Source organism: Selaginella moellendorffii, unplaced genomic scaffold, assembly GCF_000143415.4.
Source record: "Selaginella moellendorffii unplaced genomic scaffold, v1.0 SELMOscaffold_2, whole genome shotgun sequence".
Classification (NCBI taxonomy): Eukaryota; Viridiplantae; Streptophyta; class Lycopodiopsida; order Selaginellales; family Selaginellaceae; genus Selaginella; species Selaginella moellendorffii.
Genome location: NW_003314263.1, coordinates 2,183,514 through 2,201,463, shown reverse-complemented (window position 1 = coordinate 2,201,463; position 17,950 = coordinate 2,183,514). Strand labels below are relative to the sequence as shown.

The window sequence follows — 17,950 nt, the reverse complement described above, 5'->3', positions numbered from 1 at the left end:
CCTTCTACAAACCATGGCAAACGGTATGGCGGCAAACCATTAAATTGGAAGGAAACTCAAAGCTTGGTTCCTCATAAAGGCAGCCGCCAAAACGGATTTAAAGGCGGAGAATTCACGGCTATAAGTGGAAAGTGATGCGAGTAAACAGTATAACTTGCCCAAAAGGGATTGACCTAAATGCGCGAGGGTGGCGGGCTATAGCCTCCGGGGTATTTGTTCCCGCGACAGGGATGGGCGAGGAACTGCAAATGCCATGAATGGGCAAATGTACCCTTTCTAACAGTGATGCATGGATGTGATATTTTGACGTGGAGATTTGCTCTTGCGAACTCCATATAGTAAAGCATGGAAATATCACACTCAGATACTTACGCTTTCGAAAACGGGCTCGGTCTTTGGAGGCGCTTCAAGAGAGCGTGCGAGTGAAATTTTTCAATCCCTGGCCAGTTCGTGTGGAAAAGACGTCCCGAGGCCACAGGGGAATATAAAATATTCCCACTAAAACATTATTATTATTATTATTGTTATTAAATTATAGACAATATCTATAAGATTCCCGGAGATTCTCTCGCCACCTTTCTTTCCAGTGTCCAAATGATGGGCGACGAGTGCTACTGTTTTCTAGCTGACGCCAATCATACGCTCTGTTCATGTTAACCAGAAACCCAGAGAAAAAAACATTATGAGAGAGAGAGAGAGAGAGAGAGAATCATGTCCTAATGAGAACTATCGAGCACTAGCGAGTGCTCGAGAAACAAACAATTCCCCGGGAATCGTTTTCTAAACACCTTTGAATCGTCCAGTCTCTTTAGCTAGAGGGCGCGGACGAAGAAATCTGCCAAGCCAAAGTATCATGCCACATAAATGAGTTTCTTCCTGGCAGTGGTGGATTGAACCCTCCAGAAGTATAAAAAGGAAGAATGGAATTTAAAACGAAAACTTACAATCCCTGCAAGTTGGCTTGATCATTCGTACTTTCGCACCTTGCCTTGAAAGCTTTGGGGATGGCTGGAGTCAATTCCTGTGGAGCAAACATAAAGCATGAGTGACTTCTTAAAAACTGTAGAGACTTTGAAACGGCCTGCCTAGAGCTTCGTACCTTGAAAGCAAAAGGAAACCGGTCTGGTATTTCTTTGTTGCATAGGCTCGCGAGTCCGCTAACGAATTCCTTGTGGGCTTTGTTTGTTTCGTACGGCACCGAGCACCAAGTTGACGAGAACCTCGAGTGGAATGACGAATAACACGGGCCAAAAGTTGTTTGAAATTGCGAGTGAGGGGCCACATCTTCCCCTGTAAATACACTTCTTTAGCTGTTGATCCAGCTTAGATCACTTTACTCTCCTTAGCAAGGGAAAGGAAAAGAAAAAAAATCCACTGTAAACTTCTTACCTCGATGTGAAAAGAGAAAGAAGCGCATCTTGCAACTCTGTCAACTTCCTTAAGAGGAACGCAAATGTTAGTAACCTCACATATTGAGAATGAAATCTTCTCACCCTGGATGTGGATGTCAATCCAGTGACAAAGAGTCCATTTTGGTAGTCATCCTTCTTAACAGCTCGGCTGCCTCTTCTCCCCTTCCCTGTCCTCGCAAAGCCAAGTAGAGCTTCCTACACTTGAGATCATCGATCTCGCAATCGCTGGAAGCCATCTCCTCGAGCACCTGGAGCGCTTCTTTCCCGCGGCCTTGGCCACACAGGCCATAGATGAGCACAGTGTACGAGACCGAGCTAGCCACGATCCCGCGCACTGCCATCTCGTCAAACAGCTCCCATGCCTTGTCCACTTTGTCGAGCTTGCACAGGCAAGTTATCACCATGTTGTACGTGATGACGCTCGGAGAGCAGCCCCGCTGGACCATTAGCCCCAGTAACGTCAAAGCTTCGTCCAGCCTCTTGGTCTTGGTGAAAGCGTCGATCAGGAGGTTGAAAGTGTGCGACGTGATGCACAGTCCTTTCACTGCCACCATCTCCCTGGCCAGCTTGCTGGCTCTGTCCAGCTGCTCGGCCTTGCACAGGCCGATTATCACCGTCGTGTAGCTTACTTCGTCTCTGAGCGTGTCCATCTCTGACAGCAGCGACGAGGCCTCGTCCAGCCTTCCTTCCTTGCAGAGCCTGTCGATAAAGATGTTGTAAGTCACTGTGTTGGCTTCCACACCGTGGCCGGTCATGTGGTCCATGAGAAGCAGCGCTTGCTTGAGACAACCCTCCTTGCAAAGCCTGTCGATGATAGTGTTGTAAGTTGTGCAGGCACTCACGACGCAGCCGTTTCTCAGCATCTCGTGCATCAGCTCGTACGCATCCCCCAGCCGGTTCGTCTGGCTGAGACCACTGATCAGAGTGTTGTAAGTCACGTTGTCTGGATCCACCCCTGCCTTGATCATGTTTTTCAGGATACCCACGGCGTCGTCAAAGCGTTCTTCTTTGCAGAACTGGGCCATCAGAGTGTTGTACGTGACAGCGTCAGGTGGAATGCCCGCTTGGATCATCTGGTCCAAGACTTGACGAGCTTCTTTCGGCTTGCTCGCCTTGAACAGTCCGTCGATGATGATGTTGTACGAGACCACGTCCGGAACACATCCGGCCGAGTGCATGCTCTCGAGGAAAGGAAACGCCTCGTCAACTTTGCCATGCTTGCAGAGCCCGTCCATGACGATGTTGTAAGTCTTTATGTTCGGGACGCAGCCTCGGCAGGCCATATCTTCGAAAACGTTGGGGATCTCGTCCAGCCGGCCTTCTTTGCAGTAGCCATCCATCAAGGCATTGTACACATCAATATACGGCGTGCCTCGGATCCCATCCACGACTTTCTGAGCTTCTTTCGTCCTGCTTGATTTGCAGTAGCCATTCACTAGGCTCACATAAGCCAGAGCATCTGCAGTGCAGTCCTTGCTCACCATCTCTTTGAAAATGTGATGAGCCTCGTCAACCCGGCCTGTCCTACACAAGCCTTCCATGAGAGCTGTGTAAGTGATGACGCTGGGTGTGCAACCCCGCTTTAGCATCCCTTCTACCATCTTCAGAGCTTTGTCCAGCCTGCCTTCCTTGCAAAGCCCGTCCACAATGATCGTGTAAGTCACTACGTCCGGGACGAAACCCGAAGAGACTAAACTCTCCAGTAGCTCGTAAGCCTTCTCCGTCTTGCTTGCCTTGCAAAGCCCGTCTATGAGAGTGTTGTAAGTCACTAGATTGGGAGTGCATCCTTTTCCAGACATCTCCTTCACCAGCTCGAAGGCCTCGTCGATCCTTCCCCTCTTGCACAGCCCATCGGCGAGAATGGAGTAAGTGACCACGTCTGGAACGAATCCGCTGCTTACGAACTCATCCACCAGATCTTTCGCCCTGTCAACGTTTTGCTGCTTGCACAGGCCGCTGATGAGTGTGTTGTAAGTGCAGCAACTTGGACGGCAGTTCCTCTCGGCCATCACAGCCAGCAAGCTGTGAGCACGCTCAAACTTTCCAGCCTTGCAGAGCCCGTCCATGATAGAGTTGAAAGTCACTGTATCGGGAGTGACTCCTCTGTCCACCATTTCATGGAGCATCTCCGACGCCTTGTCGGTCTTGGACGCTTTGCAAAGCCCGTCGATGAGAATGTTATACGTGAAAACGTCCGGTGCCACCTTCCTCTCGTTCATCTCTTTGAGAAACTCAAGAGCTCCATCGCAGTCATTCTTCCTGCAGTGCCCATGGATGATAGCGTTGTAAGCAATGGCGTCTGGCGATGGTATGTTCCGGAAGATCTCTAGAGCGTCCTTGAGCCGGCCAGTTTTGCAAAAAGCTCTGGTGAGTATCGTGTAAACCGAGACCTCTGGCTTGAATCCTCGAACTTTTGCCTTGTCTAGCATCGTGAAAGCCTTGTCAATTTGGTTCATCTGGCACAAGCTCTTGATGACGAGATGATACGTGTAGGAATCCGGGGCATAGCCAGCATCCAGCATCCTCTCAAACATCGCTGGAATGCGATCGCTGGAGCCATTCTCGAGTAGAGTCTGGAGGAAGCAGTTCCTGGTAAACGTGCTGTGCTTGAATCCCCTATCCCCGGCCCACACGAAGAAGACGATGGCGGTCTGTGGATCCTTGAGCCGCTGCAATACCCTAGACACCACCGCGGGCTGGAGAGTCCCTCGCCATTGCTCGAGGCGCTCACGGATATTACTGCCTGATTGGAGGAGCCCGAGGAGGTCGAGCACGTCCTGCTGCAAGCTCTCGGATCTAGCGAGCTTCCTCGCTGTCGACAAATGGAGCTGCCTGTGAGGAATGCCGCTGGACTTTCCATCAGTGCTTACCTGAATCGACGCTGGCGACGCTGGCGACGCCGCCGCCTCGGCGCATCGATTTCTTGCCGTAGAGAAGCTGGGAGAAACGTATTGGAGCAACGCGCACGCCATCGCTCCTTGCTTCTCATCCACATCCTGACATTCCCGCAAGAACCCTACCTATGACATGGCTGACATGGACAAAAATATCCTGCGTGGCACGTGACATGGACAAAATCAAATTAGATTTTAAACGTTTGAATTCTAGGTCAAGTGTGCTTCTTTCGCGCGGTAAAGATGGCCCCCAGTCGGGCGAGGAGCCTGAGCTTCTTCTTCTTGATTTCCGCGCTCTCCACCACGATTTGCTCCAGATTTTTCGATCTGACCCCACTAGCGTCGGGCAATTTGATCTGGAGCACCTGAGCGAGCGATTCCCCGGACGATCGCCGCCCCTCCTCGATCGTTGCCGACCGTGCAATCTCGCGAGAGCTCGACGAGAATCTCCTCCCATTCCCGTCATTCTTGGCCTCCGGATGAGCGATCGAGACGCTCGACGCCAAGATCGTAGCTGGAGAAGCATCGCCATTGCGCTGTGGAACCGGCGTAGCGGCGGTGAGATTGGCCACCATCGCCATCCTCCTGCGCTGCTCGTTCTCTGACCGCCATCGCCGGAGCTCGCCCTCCACCGCCGACTTGGCCGCCTCGGCGATGGCGGCCTTCTCGTTCGCCTGCTTGAGATCCACCCGCGTCTCCTCGATCTCCGCCCTCGCCGTCTCCAAGCTCCTCTTGAGCTCCTCCTCTCGCGCCCGCGCGCTCGCTTCCTCGGCGCTCGCCTCGCGCAATCTCCCAGCCGTCTCCTCCTCGAGCATCGATTCCTTCGATTCGGCACGATCGTCGTCCTGCCGGATCGACTTCATGGCGCGGGCCTCGGATTCCTTGGCCGCCAGCGCCTCCTGCGTAAGATCTTCCACGCGCTTCTCGCTCGCCATGGTCGCGAGCTTGAGCTCCCAGGCCTCGTTCCTCATCCTCGCCACCTCCTCGCTCACTCCAGCCCTAACGACCTCCGCCTCGATGGCTTCAGCCGACACGAGCTCGTAGCCCTCCAGCATCCCCGCCGCGCTCGCCATCGCCTTGGATTCCAAGCTCGACACCGCCTCGATCTTAGCCTTGATCTTCTCGATCGCCACAGCCGGATTCTCTTCTTCTCCCTCTCCTCGATCTCTCTGGAGGGACTCGTGCTCCAGCTTGGTGCTCTCCAGCTCCGTCTCCAGGTAGCGCGTCGTCGCCTGGAGCGTGATCTTCTCATCCTCCACCGCTTTGATCGCTGCCTCCACCCGGCTGATCTCTGCCGCCGCGTCCCCCACCTCCGCCATAGCTCTCGACTCGGAGCTCCTCAATCGATCCAGCTCCTCCTTCGCGATCCTCAGCTCCTCTGCGAGCTCTCCCACCTGTGACGTTAGCCTCTCCACCTCAGTGCTTAGATCTCCCGCCTTGGCCATGGAACTCTTCTCGCGATCCCTGGCCGCTTCCAGCTCCATGCTCAGCGATTCAATCGTCTTGCTGCTCTCGCCAACTTTATGATCTTCCAGATCTTGGATCCTCTCCCGCGAGGCTTCCAGATCTTGCGTCGTCCTCTCGTAGAGCTTCTGGAGATCTTCTCGCTCCTCACTTCCCATGGATTCTGGGATTGACAATGCCATCTCCAGCTTCTTGCTAAGTTGCTCGTAGCTCTCCTTGAGCTTCGCGAGCTCTTGCTCCACCTCGCGCTTATCCAATTCCATCTTATCCTTGGCCGCCATGGCTTCCACCAGCTGCTCCTTCAAAGCTCCAATGGGACTTTCATACGCACGCTTCTGCCATAGTTTTTTTTTTTTCCTCTCTCTCTCTCGTAAAAACAAAGCTCGAGTAAAAACATACCTCTGCCGAGTTTTTTACTCCAGGAAGATGGTCAAACCGATGAATGGCCTCTTTCACATCGGTGTAAGGCTTGGAAGTATCGACTTCGCCTCGTTTCTGTGGAGAAGGGGTGGATTCCGCCATAGCTGGATACACGAGAATTAAAACCGGCGAGAGAGAGAGAGAGAGAGAGAGTAGAGTCTTACCAGTTAATGGGTTTTTTACATTCGCCTGTGGTAAGCACTGAAGCTATTCGCTAAATCCCTGAGACCCTTGGCAACCATAGCCAGCGCTTAATCCTTAAAAGCCCAAGTCGAAAAAAAGGGTCCCTCGATTCGGCAAAGGCTAACAATAAAAAAAGGAGAAATTTTCGACCTAGCGCGAGAGGAAGAGAGATATGGAATGGGCCGAGAGAGAGTGTGGAAAACGCTACATGGAAGAACAAAGCGCTATTATTTCTCTGTCGCCCAGAGACAATGGTGGATTTAGATTAGCGGGGGTTGCTTATTTTTAATAATCGTGTGGCCCAGTCCTGGATTTGAACCCCTGACGTTCCAACAGCGCAGCACAGGCTGTTCTATTTGCAACGAGACTGTAATAGCTATAGACTACAGCCAGCACGAATGAGACCTGGAGGGGCGAATCTCATTTATATTCCTTTGGATATGCTCTAACAATGTCCATCCTATCCATCTCGATATTCTAGCCTATGATAGAATGTAGTATGTCTACAAACTACATTCTATCATAGACTAGACTGTAGTATGCCTACAAGAAAACAAGTTAGAACTGAAAAACCGTAGAAAAAACGCAAAAAAATTGGAAAAAATAACGTTCTTTTTTTTTTTGGTTTTCTTTTTTCGGCCCGTATCTGTCCGCAAAGCAAGACTCGTGCAGTGCAGTCATCAGAAGCCAAGCGCTGTTGGAGCTTCAGCTGTTGGAGCTTCAAAGAAAAAGGAGACCAAGTTACTTGATTGGAGTCCCGGAACGAAAGCTCCCCAGAGAAAGAAGTAAAACTCTAGAGAGATTTTTGGAGTACCTCGCGATGGCGGGATTCTAGTGCTGGGAAGAACTTTTGGAAAACGTCCTCACGCCCTCCAGCGAGGGCTCGGAGTTCCCCCTCTTTCAGATCCATCGACGGGGTCTGTGAGAGTAGCGGAGCGTCACAGGGCTTCGATGAAGTTGTCTGTGCTCGCCTTTTCATTTCCTCCTCGTTTGTAAGGAGAGTTGAAGAAGAAAGAAATTGTCTTTGTTTGTAAACTACTTCGTGGGTTCATTCTCTACAAAACTTAAACAAGATAGAAGACTTACATGACTTGGACCTGTTGTGGATCCAAATCCAAGCTCCCGTCCCTGAGCGGGACATTCCCACTGCTAGCCGCCCCGTCCCTGAGCGGGCTTAAGAAACACCCATCGACGCGAGAACCCTAGATTCACACTAGGGTAGTATAGAATCATATGAGTTTGTGGAAAACCGCTTTTCATTCGGTTTAGAGCCGGAAGCCTTAGTTAAACAGATCATAGCAGTCCTCTCGACTGAGTTGAAACAAGTGACCGTGGTTTCGTCGATGAGGTGGCACAGCGATCTCTCATCGTCGCGTAGTCCAAACCGCCACTCCTGCGAAGAAATGAGAAACGCGGCAGAGGAAAGGTTGGCCATCTTTTACGGATTTTTTTTTATCGATGTGCCATTTGTGTGGCTTCTCGTCCTGACAGAAAGGCCGAGCAGAGAACAAAGAAAAGCGTGAAAGAAAGAGGAACATTTGAAGCCGTTGACGACTCCAAGCAGCTCGAGAACACAGATAAATAATGATACATGTTTTTCATGTTTGTTAGTGCCCATTTAGAGGCATTGGGAAACAAGAATCAAACTGGGCTCCAATACCAATGTTAAGATCCTATCCATGCACACATTCATGCAAAGGATGGTGGCATGAATGCCAGACATGGATTGAGATGCACAACCTACATCAACTGTCCTGGGCATGGACATGTATGCTTCAAGGGCTGAGAGGAGAGCCAAATTCCACGACACATCAATTTCATACCACTTGAAAAATCTTTGACCACTTATAGACCCTTATTTGAAATTGGATGCAAGTGACCGCTCAAACTCAAGGACATTACCTACATCATGTAAGCCATAAATTTTCCTCACCACTACTGCCTTGGCTGTGACTTTGTGGTGGAAGTTGAGGGCTACAACTATATATCAATAAGTGGCCATCCAAAATAAAAACTAAGTAAAAACATGCATGTATTGTATACTTGAATCCATCAGACTCATGCTTCACTGCCAGACTATGTAAACATTGTATAATTGAATGAATTCTCAGCTTGCCTCCATCCCTCCCTACTTTCCACCAAATGCGTGTTAGTACCAGTACATTAGCCGCATTTGAGGAGTTAAAAGAATCTATTGCTATAGTTCTTTGACCTTACATGGTGAGAATAAATACTTTTCCTTCTCCACCACTTTACAATCCACACTTGGAGTGCTTAGGCATAGAAGGCGAGCTATATGAATTTTTTATCGAGGTCCCAAGCTTTAATTGCCACTGAATAGCAAGGGAAGTTCACATTTTTTTTATCACAATGAATGGCAACACTCCTCAAGTGTGTCTTTTGCACAAGCAGAAACACATTTGCATGACTTTCATAAGCATACTTCATTTGGCCTTGCACTGAGTAAGGTTATATTTAAGTGTAGCAAGTTTTTTATTCTTTGCTCCTCTTTATCACTTTTTCAAGTTATAAATTGAAGCAGCTTATTTACTAATCCATTTGTTCAGAAAACTTAATAATTAATTGCTTTTAGTGTTTTTCTAGCCCAATACAATAATTATCATTTCTTCAATTTTGGAATAAGATTTTTCATCAATATGCTCAATTGTATGTATTTGATGATGAAATATAATTTTGTATGCCATAACACCCTAATGTCCATAAGATATTAAAATTAGTTTAATAATAATTTTGGTAGTCTGTTATGTGTCAACTTTGTTTGTTATGTATCAATAGATCAAAATGCCTTAATATGTTTTATTTGTTCATTTCCAACCCCTTTCTTTTGTTCCAAGGCTTTTTATGAATTTTTTTTTGACCTTCAACAGTTTCAAGGATTTAATAGTGTTTTTATTGTGGCTAACTAATTTTTTAAAATGACACATTTCTTACTATTTCACAAGAATATTGATGAAGAGTGGCTACTTGAGGTTATTTATAAGTGAATTTTCACCTTCAAAATAATATTATCAATAATTAAGGATTTTAATTTATTTCCACTTTTTAACACTAGTTTACTTCCTTCTTTTGCACTAAAAAAATTGTCAAACTTCTCACCATCCTCAGATTGCTAGGCAATTAAAATGTACTATTCAAACTCTTAAGCAATATATTTAATATGTTATTTCCCATTAACAAGATATTCATGATATCTTTCCTTCTACTAAGTTTATTTATAATAATTTTTAGCACTCTTTAATATATCTCTCTTCATTATTCATCAGCTATAGCCTTTATTCTCGTTAGTTATATTTATGTTTTCTAACACCTAGTCTATGCCATTACTTTGGATTTTATTTTCATCATCACCTTTACTAAGTTGTTTATTATTGTACTATTAATTATTCTTATCAACCTATTTTTCCAGTTTTATCAAAAGTTTAATTTCTTTATCATTAATGCAAGACTCCAAACCCCCTTACCCCTTTGAAAAAGAAAAAATTTCATAAGCATACTTCATTTGGCCTTGCACTAAGTAAGGTTATATTTAAGTGTAGCAAGTTTTTTATTCTTTGCTCCTCTTTATCACTTTTTCAAGTTATAAATTGAAGCAGCTTATTTACTAATCCATTTGTTCAGAAAACTTAATAATTAATTGCTTTTAGTGTTTTTCTAGCCCAATACAATAATTATCATTTCTTCAATTTTGGAATAAGATTTTTCATCAATATGCTCAATTGTATGTATTTGATGATGAAATATAATTTTGTATGCCATAACACCCTAGTGTCCATAAGATATTAAAATTAGTTTAATGATAATTTTGGTAGTCTGTTATGTGTCAACTTTGTTTGTTATGTATCAATAGATCAAAATGCCTTAATATGTTTTATTTGTTCATTTCCAACCCCTTTCTTTTGTTCCAAGGCTTTTTATGAATTTTTTTTTGACCTTCAACAGTTTCAAGGATTTAATAGTGTTTTTATTGTGGCTAACTAATTTTTTAAAATGACACATTTCTTACTATTTCACAAGAATATTGATGAAGAGTGGCTACTTGAGGTTATTTATAAGTGAATTTTCACCTTCAAAATAATATTATCAATAATTAAGGATTTTAATTTATTTCCACTTTTTAACACTAGTTTACTTCCTTCTTTTGCACTAAAAAAATTGTCAAACTTCTCACCATCCTCAGATTGCTAGGCAATTAAAATGTACTATTCAAACTCTTAAGCAATATATTTAATATGTTATTTCCCATTAACAAGATATTCATGATATCTTTCCTTCTACTAAGTTTATTTATAATAATTTTTAGCACTCTTTAATATATCTCTCTTCATTATTCATCAGCTATAGCCTTTATTCTCGTTAGTTATATTTATGTTTTCTAACACCTAGTCTATGCCATTACTTTGGATTTTATTTTCATCATCACCTTTACTAAGTTGTTTATTATTGTACTATTAATTATTCTTATCAACCTATTTTTCCAGTTTTATCAAAAGTTTAATTTCTTTATCATTAATGCAAGACTCCAAACCCCCTTACCCCTTTGAAAAAGAAAAAATTTGAAATGTTAAGGCAGAGAGGAGAAAGAAAAAAAAAAAAGGATGAAACATTGTCGAAGAAGAAAAATGGATAAAGAAGCATCAGAAGAGGAATTTTCAGAAAATTTTAAAAACCTTGCAATATATGTTTGAATTTATAAAACTAGCTTTATTTCTAATTAAATTCGAAAAACTATATAAAATCAATTGTAACTCAGCAAAGGGCTGAAAAGTATAACTGTAGATCACAAGTTGGTACAATTGTCCTTAAAACTTTTGCCAGCTAACCTCTACTACTTCCCCACACTGCCTTGGCTTGGTTATGACTTTGTGGTGGAAGTAGAGTATGTTGGTTGTTGTCTTGGTAATCAACCGAACCAGTTTTAGAGCCTAGTTTCAGTCCGTAAGTGGCTAAGGATTTTAAAGTGGTAATTATATATTGGCAATCCAGCTGGAATTGATCTGTCATGGAATTTAGCTCTGCGGTCAATTCCTGGAGTCTGTCAACGACTTGAAATGTTCCTCAAGGTTTTGTCTTTCTTTCAAGACAACATTTGCGGATACTATAAATTAATCACTGCCCTAAATATGTTGTGCGTTCTAGGGCACGATGAAGCTCTGTCTCTACAAATCGGGGGTTCACAAGATTCTGGGGCTCCCGCGCCGATGGGTGCTTCCCAAGCCCTCCATCAGCTTGCCGGCTTTCAAGAAGGCGCTGGAGCTCCGAGACAAGGCGCTGGCAGCCACAGCAGCGGCCGTGGCGGTGGCTAGCAGTGCGCATGAGGAATGCAGCGATGAGAGCTCCAGGAAGAGGAAGAGGGTCGACGCCACAGACGAGGAGGAAGCTCCAGCCAAGCAAATTTGCGTCGCCGACGATAAGGAAGCATTTGGAGAACAGGATAGCTCGGATTTGGATCCACAACAGCAGGCTCCTCCAGAGGTCCAACCAAAGGAGGATACTAGTCATGTAAGTTCTTGTTTTACTTTGGATCTTTGCTCTCTCGTATGAAATTTTTTCTTGTTTGTCCAGAACGTAGAGAAGGGATCCACGTCCGCTGTCGATCCCGTGCTCCAGGAGCGAGCCAAGCGCAAAGAAGAACTCGAGGAGAAACTTAAGACACTAACTTCAGAGAAACACCGTCTTGTTCAGCTCTTAAAACAGGCAAGTGTTCTAAGTCTTTTTACAAAGTTTCTTCTTCAACTTAACTGCAGATCCTTACAAACGAGGAGGAAATGAAAAGGCGAGCACAGACAACTTCATCGCGGCCTTGTGACGCTCCGCTACTCTCACAGACCCCGGCTGCTCGGCCGATGGATCTGGAAGAGGGGGAGCTCGAGTACGCGAGAAGTCCGAGCCCTCGCTTAGCGAGGACGTGATCCAGCACTAGAACCGTACGCCATCGCCAGTGAAACGAGTTACTTCTCCAGAGTTCTCTCGGGAGGACTCCAATCAATTGCTCCTTTTTCTTCGAGGCTACAACAGCGCACTGCACAAGTCTTGGGGACAGACACGGGCCGAAAACAGAAACAAGAGAAAAAAAAACGCTTTTCTTTTCCATGTTGATCAACCAACAGGACGTGTCCATCACTCTTTTGTGAGTAAGTAGACATCTCTCTCTCTCTTGTAAAAAGCCATGCTATAAAGTACTCTCCTCACTCGCTGTCACTCGAAATGCTCTTAAGATCCTCCATTCGACGAATGGGCATGAGTTCTGCATTCACATCTATCCGAAGCCCTAGGTTTTCTGGGGAGATTGCTTATTCTAAGCAAGCTTGAGGCTGTTGTTGCCAACTTGAGCTTCAATGGCCTGCCCTACTCCCACTTATGTGCTTGTGATGAACTAAAAACGATAGTAAATGGTAGTAAACACATGGATATGGATATTTTAAGGAGAATTTTTCTAAAAGTTTTATTCTACATTCCAAGTCTTTCAGTAAGTCTCTTCATTTGGTAGTTAACTATTGCAAGTTAAACAAAATCATAATTCCTAATTGATATCCTTAGACAAGCTAAAAACAATAGTTTCTTGACATTCTTGTACTGCCACTTTTGCCCAATAAAGAGTTTGGATAGTGTCACAAGACTAGAGCCTTCCATAACAATACAATCTCCATAATTTTCCAGCTCTTGCAAGCCATTGCATTTGAGCTGCAATTCATGGCATGGCGTTGCCAGCAACTTGTCAGTCTCAAATGCATATTGCCAGCGACTTTGTGAGAGAGGAAGACTAGATTACCACTGGCGATTTCAAACTGTTGCCCTCAACAAGGATGTCATATCATTCAATGTCACACTTGAGAGTCTTGGAAACCATTCAAAATCTCCTAGAAACCAAAAACTTCAAATGCTGATAAGCCCCATAATGAATCTCTAAATTTGTCAAGTTTTGAGCAATCAATGTAATCCACAATTAACTTCTGCAAATGCTTCTAGCTTTACTAGTGAAAGATTGTAGATATGACCAAATGGTGGTGATTTCCCTTTTATAAAATTGATAGAACAATTATAAAGTTAATGTGGTGCTAAAATATTAGCTTTCTTTTTGTCAAAAACATCCTTAAAGCTGGCATATTTGGAGGGAAGTATGGATTTCATCTCAATAAATAAAGTTGATGTTGGATGAATAGCAATTACAAAGATAAAATCAAAATCCTAATAACTAATATCTCAAAATTTATGTAAAAGAAATGCGAGAAATTTGGATTGAAGAATAAAAAAAAGAGTGTAAAACACAAATCCTTAAATCCTAAAGTGGAATTGACAGTGTTCCTCATAGTAGTGGTTGAAGCAAAAGTCTAAAGAGTATAATATGTTTAGACCAAAAACTCTAACTTAAAAAATTGAAGTGTTTGAGGAATGAGCACGAAGTGACGATAAGTCCTTTATCATTAAAAAATCACAAAAAAAAAGACTAACATGTGGCAAGTGTTATGATATATAAAAGTATTGATACCAAAGTTTTAGAACCTAAAGGCTCGAAGCAAGGTACTCAAGAAACCAAATATCCAAAATATTGAGCATATTTGGAGCCAAATATATCCTAGGCTAGATATATTTAGAATGAAACATATCTAGGGGTAGGGTGTGATTGTCTCCCAAACCTTAGGGAATTTGGTAAGTCCTTATTAAATAGTAAGAGGGAAGGAATTAATATAATTAACAAAGGTTATAACCATATGGTGATGATGATATAAACATTAGGGAGTCTAATAGTAAAGTGAATGTAGATGGACAAATAAAGTGATTTGGTGAAATAATTAAAAAATCAACTTTAGCTTCTGTAGCACATGGGATCATGGGATGAGATTTAAATATACTGTTATTATAAATTTTTGAAACCTTAGGAAATAATATGGATAAAATAGCCATAAAGGGCTTTCTCATTAAGCAATTGTTTCTTTTCTAGTTGGCTAAAGATAAAATGTGTTATATGTGATATTGGAGCAAATGATATGGGTTTAATTCTTATTGAATATATATTTAAAATATAATATACCCTTGAGTAAAGTATATTTTTTATTTTAATTTAAAATCATACATATTAGGCATGTTCACAAATGAAAGGATCCATTGTGGAATTACAGTACGGATGGATGATTAATTAGTCTACACAATGGTAGATTGGCAACTAATCATTCATTCATACTATAGTTCTATGGTGGAGTCTGCATTAAATCTACCAATCCGTTAGTCTGGAGCTTCACACCCCTATTTCCACACTAAATCTACCAAGCAATGGCTATGGATGGTTGATGTCAAAACCTGACACAGCTTTGCTTTGGTTCCTCTTGGCTCAGCAGAGGTTATTAGTTAATAATTAATAAAGATGTTTATATATTAAAGCTTGACTTAGTGGTTGTTAGTGAGCACTACCATGATTATAGTGGGATTTGGACTTTGGGTGTTTGAAATTAAAATGAGGGTTATTAGTTAATAGTCAATGAGGACATTCATATATTAAAGTTTAACTCAATGGTTATTAGCGAGCACTACCTTAATTATAGTCGGATTTGGACTTTTCTACTAATGAGATAATGAAATGGGCATGGATTTGGACTTCTCTACTAATGAGATAGTGAAATGAGTATGGGTTTAGTGTAAAACGCTAATACATTAATGGTATCTTTGGGTGTCTGAAATTACAATGGGATTTGGATTTCTCTAATAATGAGACAGTGAAATGGGCATGGGCTTAGTGTAAAAGTAATAAAATCTTTGGGTGTTTGAAATGGAATTTATGGCATAGGTGCAAAATTAATATGGCTTGAGTAGTATACCCTAACTTGATGTGAGAGTATAATTTAGTAAAGTTAATTATAATGTAGTTATGATAAATAAATATGGTTTAAATCACTTGAAGAAAAGAGATTCTTAAATAATAAAGAAGTCATAAAATTATCTTCATATAATTGAGAATTTTTCTCATGAATTTTAGAATTGGAGTTGATGTGTGTGGGTGGTCAAATTATAGTTGAGGACACATGTTCTCAGTATAGTAATTTGAGCTACTTCTCATGAATGTTAAAACAACCCAAGAAATTGGAAGTATACTTAAAGGATATATTAGCATTTTTATATTATGAAAAGATAGATCTAAGGGCAAAGTAGCCTATATGGAATAAAGGGGATAATTAAATATTAGAGTAACCATATTTATGGATAAGATATAAATACAAAAAGCTATATTCAAGTGATATAACACTTCAAAAGTAGTCATAAAGCTATACATTATAAGAAGTAAGTATAAAGGTTAAATGTCCTAAAGGTGTAGATTAAGTTTTGGACTAGGGTATATTGTGCCAAATTAAGGACTAAAACAATCATAAAATTCAAGTTTGAGAACATTAAGTGTCTTGTTAGTGGCATATTAAAGATGTGAAAAGATATTCACAGAATTAAACAACTTTTATGAAAAGCTACATTTAAGCATGATATCTAATATTGATTATATTTCTTAGTGAAAGATATGAAAAGAAAAATATTAAGGATAATTTGATAGAGTCAATAGTATGGAGATACTAAATATGTCATTAAATGATGCCTTGGATAGATTAAGGTGGTTTTGAGTATCCATAAAGCTCAAGGGTGCAATATTTCAAAATGCCATTCTGAAATCCCTAATGGTAGAAAGGTATAATAATTATTCTACTTATTAATCAAGGGTATAGCTATGTGGTGAAAAAGTCTTAAAGGTTAATAAAATTTAGTGGAAAGGTTTCTAGACCTTAGCTTAATAAATCTTGGTGAACATTGTCCTAATTGAAGGATGTTGGGGATTAAAGAAGAAAATATTCCTCTATATCTTGGGGCATCCTAAAGATGATCTTAAGGAGTGGTTATAAAATGATCACTTATGAAATGGATTATTTGGTTTTAGAAAGATGGGTTCGTGATATAGGTGGACTTGAATTAATAATGAGATAGTGAGAATAAACATAACTTTAATATTAGAAGCTAATATATTGATGATACCTTAGGGTGTTTGAAATAGGACTTATATATATAAAGCACTTATGTAATGCATTTTATCTATTTTCCCTTAAACCAACTAAAAAAGGGTAATTGTTTGATGAGAGAGCCCCTATTAACCCTTTAAAGTTTTAAGGATTTACAGTGATAATACTACAAACTAACACTTCTATTTCCACAAATTTTATTGATTGCATTTTCTAATGGTATTTTTCTTCAACTAACAAAATATTCAACTTGTGCTAAAGTGGTGGACAATTAATAAATCTCTTTTGGGCTCACCATATACAAGATTGGGTTGATAGAGGTGATAATATTTGAGACTTGTTATATCATCTCTTTCAACGCTCTCTTCTCCTGAAACTTTTATCATCTTTTATTTTCTTTTATTTGAGTTGGTAAATTTAATTATGAATTAGATGTGGTGTGATGTTAATCAGAAATTTTTTTTGATCAACCAAATCAGACAATCAGACAATTCCCCTCTTCTCCAAGTCTTCTTTATAGATAATTAATTTTTCCATTCTACTTTAATCATTTAATCACATATTTGACCACTTAAGGAGTTTTATATACCTCTATAAAACTCCAAAAGTGGCCTCAAAATTATATTAACCTTACATATTCAAATTGTATTGTATGTGATTAATGAAATGAAATTTAAATATACTGTTACAATGGATCCTTAAAACTCTGAGGGATATATAAAGATTAAATACCCTCTAAAGGTTATTTTATTAAAACATTATCTTTTTTTCAGTTGATTTAAAAGGAGAGAAATAGGATGTGCTATATATGATATTTGAGCAAATGATACAGGTTCAATTCCCATTGATTAGTTTTTACATAAAATAAAATATACTTTTGAGAAAACTATATTTCTACCTCTAAAATTAAAATCATATATATTAAGTATATCCATCTTGTAGGGCATCCATAAACAAAAGTATCCATGGTAGGACTACAAAATCACATGAAATAACTTGTTTATATAATGGAAGGATTAATAGATTCAATAGAATAACTTGTCTATATAGATTTATTATGAAAATGATTTAAGATTTATGAAAAGTCAAACAACATCTAATTAGACTGAAGTAATTTAATTTATTTCAATAAGTATGAAACATGAATAATTTTATATTTTTCTATGTGTTTAAGAGAAAAACTATAAATTACACATCATTAAGATGTTAATTTGATAATTTTTAAATTCTTATATCAAGTTACCATCAAAGATAATATTTTATCTTCTAAATAGTTTATTCAAAAAAGTAAATCACATGAGAAATTCTTAAATTAGTCAATAAACTTTATTTTCAAATATCAAATATAACTCATTACCAATTTGACATTTATAATGTTCCATTATTTCATACTTATACTTATAGTTAACTAACTTTACCACTTGACCATGTTAGTATATTTGGTTTTCCATCCTTATAAATTACTAAATTACAATTTGTTTTAACATGAAATATTGATAGCATAACACATTTATATTTTCTACAATAAGTTTTACTTGACCAATAATTATTTGTATCAAAGGCTCCA

The 17,950-nt window shown here is 40.8% G+C and overlaps 4 protein-coding genes across 13 annotated transcripts; 1 reads left to right on the top strand and 3 right to left on the bottom strand.

The window, feature by feature from the left end:
* Window positions 1-470: 470 nt before the first annotated feature.
* Window positions 471-4,414, bottom strand: LOC9661130 (pentatricopeptide repeat-containing protein At1g09900). Of its 6 annotated transcripts, none has more exons than XM_024662477.1 (5): window positions 1,494-4,414; window positions 1,390-1,437; window positions 1,100-1,290; window positions 945-1,021; window positions 471-835 (listed from the first exon to the last, which is right to left on the bottom strand). In XM_024662477.1, exon 1 carries the CDS (start codon window positions 4,382-4,384, stop codon window positions 1,508-1,510), a length of 2,877 nt encoding a protein of 958 aa, XP_024518245.1. In that variant the 5' UTR covers window positions 4,385-4,414; the 3' UTR covers window positions 471-835; window positions 945-1,021; window positions 1,100-1,290; window positions 1,390-1,437; window positions 1,494-1,507. The 6 variants fall into 6 exon arrangements, with proteins under 6 accessions (XP_024518245.1, XP_024518253.1, XP_024518260.1 ...); XM_024662492.1 differs by lacking the exon at window positions 471-835 and having other exon boundaries at window positions 907-1,021; window positions 1,494-4,224; window positions 4,283-4,414; XM_024662485.1 differs by having other exon boundaries at window positions 1,100-1,433.
* A 66-nt stretch (window positions 4,415-4,480) lies between these two features.
* On the bottom strand, window positions 4,481-6,714 carry LOC9662214 (WEB family protein At5g55860). Of its 2 annotated transcripts, none has more exons than XM_024663230.1 (3): window positions 6,355-6,714; window positions 6,170-6,294; window positions 4,481-6,102 (listed from the first exon to the last, which is right to left on the bottom strand). In XM_024663230.1, exons 2-3 carry the CDS (start codon window positions 6,290-6,292, stop codon window positions 4,522-4,524), a joined length of 1,704 nt encoding a protein of 567 aa, XP_024518998.1. In that variant the 5' UTR covers window positions 6,293-6,294; window positions 6,355-6,714; the 3' UTR covers window positions 4,481-4,521. The 2 variants fall into 2 exon arrangements, with proteins under 2 accessions (XP_024518998.1, XP_002962531.1); XM_002962485.2 differs by having other exon boundaries at window positions 4,481-6,105; window positions 6,355-6,713.
* Window positions 6,715-6,774: 60 nt separating this feature from the next.
* On the bottom strand, window positions 6,775-7,573 carry LOC112342058. Of its 4 annotated transcripts, none has more exons than XM_024663243.1 (3): window positions 7,460-7,573; window positions 7,188-7,408; window positions 6,775-6,916 (listed from the first exon to the last, which is right to left on the bottom strand). In XM_024663243.1, the coding sequence occupies exons 1-3, from the start codon at window positions 7,512-7,514 to the stop codon at window positions 6,884-6,886; spliced, it is 309 nt and encodes a 102-aa protein (XP_024519011.1). In that variant the 5' UTR covers window positions 7,515-7,573; the 3' UTR covers window positions 6,775-6,883. The 4 variants fall into 4 exon arrangements, 1 of the variants encoding a protein (XP_024519011.1); XR_002990819.1 differs by having other exon boundaries at window positions 6,782-7,091; window positions 7,188-7,395; XR_002990817.1 differs by having other exon boundaries at window positions 6,782-7,091; window positions 7,188-7,573.
* A 3,963-nt stretch (window positions 7,574-11,536) lies between these two features.
* LOC9661129 lies at window positions 11,537-12,599 on the top strand. Its single transcript, XM_002962902.2, has 3 exons — window positions 11,537-11,893; window positions 11,957-12,088; window positions 12,139-12,599. The coding sequence occupies exons 1-3, from the start codon at window positions 11,537-11,539 to the stop codon at window positions 12,301-12,303; spliced, it is 654 nt and encodes a 217-aa protein (XP_002962948.1). The 3' UTR covers window positions 12,304-12,599.
* The last annotated feature ends 5,351 nt before the right edge of the window (window positions 12,600-17,950 follow it).